Genomic DNA, 6537 nt, shown 5'->3' with positions numbered 1-6537 from the left:
TGGCGTTTTTGTGGCGCACATTTTTCAATCATCTTGTTATGATTTGTTAATATTTCTTTCTGATGAATTGTCATGAGGATAATAATCCAGCTGAGATGAAATGAAAGAAAGAGGTAGCAGACAGACACTATTATCATACCTTCATCCTTCGTTCACAAGCAGGGCCCCTGAACGTGCCTGTTGCTATAGCAACCCATTTGAGAGCTCTCTCTCTCTTTCTCTCTCCAACATCTAAATAAAATCTGGGCTATTTATAGCGCAGCACTGGTAACACGCGAGCCACACCGATCGCACATGCATGGATGTGAATCACCAAAACAAACTCACTATATATACTGTATATACATGCACCTACACATGCACGTGTTCACATTTGCACACACACACTCCTCCACACTGCCAGGGCTGCTGCTGTGTCCATCTGTGCATGAAGTCCACCTGTGGTTTAGTTTGTTTACTTGTACTTTTTGTAAGAAAAGAGGTTAAATAGGTGGAAGAAGAGATGAAATCTTGCCGTCGCTGTTTGATCTGTCTCGGGTTTATCTTGTCAGCTGGTGCAGAGTGCTCTCCAGGCCAGCTGATAAGGTCTATTAGAATAGACAGGGAGCTTGACAGTGAGTGACAGAGTCTACCTATCAGGGTACAATAGCACTCCAGTGGCGGTGCCCGCCTGGCTCTACTTCATGGTTGAAGAGGTTGCTTTCAAATCTATTACAGCCTGCTGGTTAAAGCTGCCATTAGAAACGTGGGGTTTTTCTTTTTACTGTCGCTTTAGAATATATCAAATATGAAGCAAAGTCTGTTGAGTGTTGTTGTTGTGAGACAACGGGGTTGATGGAGTTTGGCTAACAATGCCAGGTACTAGGTGGGCCAAATATTGCAAAACAACTGGGAAAAAGAGAGAGGACTTAAAGATCTGATTCGCCCTCAAGTAATGATGTGTGATAAATGAGCACATCACGCCCATCTGGTGAAATGCAAAAATTCAATTAAATGTTCAAATTCTTAACACAATCAACACAATTAAGTTAACAAAAAATGTAAAGTTACAAGCTGAAAATTGATGCAAAAATGATGCGAAACTTTCAACTATAAGTTGCTTCTTTTGGTTTCTATAGACCTGTTTGCTTGTTTCTCTCACAAAATCTGCCAGCTCTGCTGCAGGTGAGGCCGACTCTTCTGTTCGTACATACAAAAAGTGTCTGAATGTGTCTGGTTTCAGGTGTGGATCCAGGGATGAAAGAAAGAATCTCTCATTTGTGTTGCAGGATGAAAGAGCTCCTGGAACAGATGCAAACTGCTGTTGCTGGGGTACAGAGCAGCTAAACATGCTAGCATGGCTGTCATATGATAATCAATAGGGGTCTCTCCATGCAGAGAGGCCGCCCCCCCACCTTTACCTCCTACAGCTTCCATCTCCGCCCGGGGCGTCAGAGGTCACGGAGCATCCTGGAGCGATAGCAGGGATTTGCAGCCTAGTAACTCCACTATTCAAGGGGGGAATACTTTCAGGGGGCCCCCAGAGCTAAAGGGGGGGCCCGTGTATTAATGTGTGCATTGATAGCACGATGATGGAAGTGTTACGCAGTTCAATCTGCAGCTCTGGATTTAGAAAGCAGAGGGTTCAGAAGTTGGCTGCCTCGCTATCAGCACACGACAAACTTGTCAAAGCAGCAGGAGAGAGGAGGTGTCTGCGAACCCAGCTGTTAAACCGGGTGAGATATGGATGAATCACTAGTGTGTGTGTGTGTGTGTGTGTGTGTGGCAGGGTAAGGTGGGGCCTATTCCTACAGTAGAGCAGTACAGTAATAAAGCACATTTTGAGAATATTTGTTGGCACTTGTTTAAACTGCACAAAAATTAACGTTTAAAAACTACAATTTGCTGTTTTATATACATGGGGTTTATGTGCCAAACTACTTCCTGGCTGCGAGCAGTTGCCAGGCAACCAGACTGTAGGAAGAATTGTTGGCAAAATGTAATTTTTATACTTTTATTAAACCTGTTAATTGGTGCGTTTTAGAGGTGCTGGACCGAGCCTGGCTATCTTTTCCCACCCGTTTCCAGTGTTTGTGCTAAGCTAAGCTAACCGGTAGTATACTTTAACAGCTGTTTTGTGTGCATGTGTGTGTATTGTGAGAAAATATTATTTCTCTCAAGTTATTGCATCATTTTGTTTATTTTTTTCCCCATTATCATTCCTGTAATATCATCACAGTTATTGATAATGTAGTGTGTTATATGTATTCCTATCAGTGTATATTAGTGCCCATCCATCCACGGTGAAAGATGTATGCTCTCTCTCTCAGTGTGTGTGTGTGTGTGTGCATGTGTGTATTGTGGGAAAATATTATTTCTCTCAAGTTGTTGCATCATTTTGTTTATTTTTTTCCATCATAGTTATTGATAATGTGTGTTATATGTATTCCTATCAGTGTATATGTGAATGATGTGTGCTCTCTCTCTCTGTGTGTGTGTGTGTGTGTGTGTGTGTGTTGCATGACCAACCCGCCCAGTAAATGGAGGAAAGCCCCGCCTTCCATCCGTGGGGTTACCACGGCAACCGGTGGTGACGTCACAATGGACGGAACGCCGTGTATAAGTAGTGGAGGGTCTGCCGCGGCGGTTCGCGAGCTCGGATGTGCGTTCCGGAGGAGTGACACGTGCTTGAAGATTATAAAAAAAACATTAAAAAAAAGAAAAAAATAATAATAACGGACACATCCATCCAAGGAGTTTGAATCTTTTTTTTTAACTGTACATAATTTTTAAACGTGGATTTTGTGTTTGTGAACTTTTAACTGGGAAGAATTAAGTGAACATCTTCGCCACCATGGGAAGAGGAGTAAGTAGAGCTTTCATTCAGTAATATTCTTCATTTTGAGTTAAAAATATCATATTTAAAAGTTGGTCATTCAAACAAGTGGTTGAGCTGCTGTGGTGAGGAGCAGCTGGAGGATCAACATGTGGAACATAAACCTCCTGTTTCTCTCCAACATGAGGCTACTTTACTAGGACTTCCGTGTTTTCAGACACTAAAACACAGGTCATGTCACTCTGTCATGTTGCTGGGAAGTGTTGAGAAACAAGTTTCCATCGTCACAAAGATGCTTCTGAACGGCTCTGTGTTCGGTTACATAACCGGGATGAACTCAAACGGCTGCACTGTTAAAGTTTCACTAGCAAACGGAATTAACGGTACAGCCGTTAGAAGCCGTTAGAAGTGAGAAGCTACAGCCGTTAGAAGTGAGAAGCTACAGCCGTTAGAAGCCGTTAGAAGTGAGCAGTTACAGCCGTGAGAAATGAGCAGTTACAGCCGTTAGAAGCCGTTAGAAGTGAGAAGCTACAGCCGTTAGAAGCCGTTAGAAGTGAGCAGCTACAGCCGTTAGAAGCCGTTAGAAGTGATGAGAAGCTACAGCTAATTCAGTGAGAATTCTCAGTGAGAACATAACGGTTATGTTAGAAGTGAGGAAATAACGGGTTATTATGGGCTGTTTTGCTCCACTTTGAGTCTGAAAATTAGTTTAAATGTATTCTTAATGCGTGTGTGTTTTGTGTTCATTCCAGCTCACTGTTCTATGAGGTAGTTTGACCGTCCCTCTCCTCTCAGGAGAACAACTGCACTTTCAAACATTTAGCTTCTTAATTGTGCACTTTTTCCTGAGCAGCAGTGTATTCTGGGTAAAATGGTTTAACAGTGGGAGGCATGTGTTTAAAAAGTCCAACCCACGTTTCTGCTCTGCTTGGAGCTCTGTGACTTATTGTCTTATCTTTAAATCACATCTGCACACCTTTTAGGAAAGGAGCTGCTTTTTTAGGCTGACATACTTTCTCTCTAGGATGCAAATTCAAACAATGCATTGTGGGAAATAAGATAAGATAAGATGAACCTTTTATTAATCCCTGGAGGGGAATTCAGGTGTCAAAGCAGCAACATCAGCAAACGGAGTGAAACACAGGACCTCTCCTGTGTTTCACTCCGTACACGTAAAGGTACACAAAAACTATAAAAACAATAACAGAGATATAAAAGATACCGAGTGAATGGGTGAACATAGTGTGTGCAGTCCGTCAATAAATAAATGTAATGCGTACATATGTGCAGTCTCTAAAGGTATATAGGATGTTTAAATGATCCTAGTTGCAGAATTTAAAGCATGTAAAAAGGTGTTTATGTTTGCTGCCATTGAAGCTTGGAAATCTGCACCAACTAGCAGTAATCCAGCATTGACAGATTATTGATCTTGCTATTAGATCATACCACATAACAATAAACTTGCAAGCTTCAGGGTTGTTTTTTTAGTTTTGTGCTGTCAAATCTGTCATCCACATGCCTTTTTTTTGTCATGTTATTGACTATAAAGCGCCATTATTTCCACTGCTAGTATGACACTTTGACAAGAGGCATCCTGTCCAAAAAATGCTGATGATTTCGACCCGTGATTTACCAGCTGCCTTTCTGTTGTTGTTCTCCACACAACTTGAACTGTACGGGATGAAACTGAGCCCCCTGTTGTATGAAATCTCAGTAGTCGCCACACCCTGCCATGCTGCGCAACAGAACCACTCATTATGGATTCAGCCTGCGAAGGGATGGAGAGGAGGAGATGGAGATAGAGAGGGAGAGAAAGATGGGGATCTGGCGGGAGATGGGAAGCAGAATGGCTCATTCAGCCTCTTCCTCCTTTCTTCCTCCTATCTTTGCTCTCTCTTTCTCTTGGCTGATTTTCTTTTCCTCCCATATGTGATGAAATCCATGCCCTGCCCCCATCCAGCCCCCCCCCCCCCCCCCCCCCCCCCCATTGTGCCTTCCTGCCCCCCCCTCCAGTGCTCCCCTCCTCTCCTCTCCTCCAATACATTCACTGCTGGCACAGACAAATGGCTAAACTTGGATGAGATGATCGCCACCAGAGCAGAGAGAGGTGGAGGTGGAGGGTGGAGGATGGGAAGTTGTTGTGATGGAGAAGAATCAGGGCAGTGAGAGAGGGAGCACAGGTATGAGGAGAGTCGGTAGATTTTCGGGTTTCGGACACGCACGTCCCGCTCATTTCAAATCAGAGATTACCCTTTTGCTGCCCTTTTCGGTGTTTGCTCGTCACATTGGCAGCACAGTGCAACAAACAGAGAGAGTGAGCTGAGAGGAGCTGAGAGGAGGGATTGATTGCTTCAGAGAGGGAGGTGGTGGTGGTGGTGGTGGGGGTGATATTAGGGGGAGCCAAGAGGCACCAGTTGCCGCATTGCCACCGTCGAGCAACTTGGCTCCCAGACATGATAGAGAGGAGGGAGGAAAGAGGCCGGGTGGGGCTGGAAACTGACAGTTCTAAAGTGTAATATTAATCATTTACTCTGATGAATTAAGGGACTCTTTGAAAGGGGAGCAGGTCATTTGTCTATATTTGAGTGGATAATTTATCTTTTTTGAAGATTTCTAACTTTTAAATAAATATTCGAGCTGTAACCATTAATCCATTAGTTGTCAACTATTAAGTTAATCGCCAACTATTTTGATAATCGATTAATCGGTTGAAGTAAATGTGTAAGAAAAAAAGTCTAAATTCTCTCATTCCAGCTTCTTAAATGTGAATATTTTCTGGGTTCTTTCCTTGTCTATGACAGTAAACTGAATATCTCTGGGTTTTTGACAAAACAAGACATTTGATGACATCATCTTGGGCTTTTTTTCACCATTTTTTTACATTTTATAGACCAAACAACTAATCGATTAATCGCGAAAATAATCAACAATGAAAATCATCATTAGTTGCAGCCCTAAAACATATAAACCTGTCACCTATCCTAACCTAATGCAGTCTGACTGGTTAACTGGGCAGAAAGCTGTCCAACTCCCAGAAGACTGATAGGGGGAATCCAGCTGAATATTTCATAATCTCACCTGATTCAACCTTTTCTACTCTTTGTTGAATCATTATACTGAATTATTAAGTCGGCAGCAATTTAAAAAGCATATTTCATCCCAGAATGGTTACTTTGGGAGTAAAAATCGACTACTTTTGCAGCTCTGTAGATCATCATCATCGTCTTATAGGTAGGGCTTCAACTAACGGTTGTTTTAATCGTCAATTATTTTTTCTATTAGTTGTTTGGTCTATAAAATGTCAGAAAATGTTGATGAAAGCCCAAGATGACATCCTCAAATGTCTTGTTTTTATCCACAACTCAAAGATGTTCAGTTTACTGACATAGAGGAGGAAAGAAACCAGAAAATATGTCAGTCTGGTGTCGCCTTGAAGGGGTTCATTTCACAACAGTGACCCGCTAGCTGTACATTATCCTTTAGAAATCAATAATTTCACACAAAGACAGTCCAGGAGAGTGCGACATCAGAACTGTTCCCGTAGCAACGGCCTGTTATGTATATAGCAACGGCCTGTTATTTCTTTATAGCAGACCAAAGGCCGCGATTTGACCAATCCGAATTGAGTATTCAACAAAGCCGTGTAATAATCACATTTAAGAAGCTGCAATCGGAGAATTTTGCCACTTGTTTCCCTTTTCTTAAAAGAAATTACTGGATTA

At 42.3% G+C, this 6537-nt stretch overlaps 1 protein-coding gene across 1 annotated transcript in view; it reads left to right on the top strand.

Moving 5' to 3' along the window:
* Positions 1-2582: 2582 nt before the first annotated feature.
* Positions 2583-6537, top strand: part of LOC141763220 (sodium/potassium-transporting ATPase subunit alpha-1) — a 30196-nt gene continuing 26241 nt past the window's right edge. The window contains exon 1 of the mRNA XM_074627711.1: positions 2583-2845. Within this exon, the coding sequence (XP_074483812.1) occupies positions 2834-2845 (12 nt within the window). The 5' untranslated portion in view covers positions 2583-2833. The remainder of the gene's footprint in view (positions 2846-6537) is intronic.

This window comes from Sebastes fasciatus, chromosome 24, assembly GCF_043250625.1.
Source record: "Sebastes fasciatus isolate fSebFas1 chromosome 24, fSebFas1.pri, whole genome shotgun sequence".
NCBI classification, from domain to species: Eukaryota; Metazoa; Chordata; class Actinopteri; order Perciformes; family Sebastidae; genus Sebastes; species Sebastes fasciatus.
Note: the sequence above shows the minus strand (reverse complement) of the source record. Positions and strands in the feature narration are given on the sequence as shown.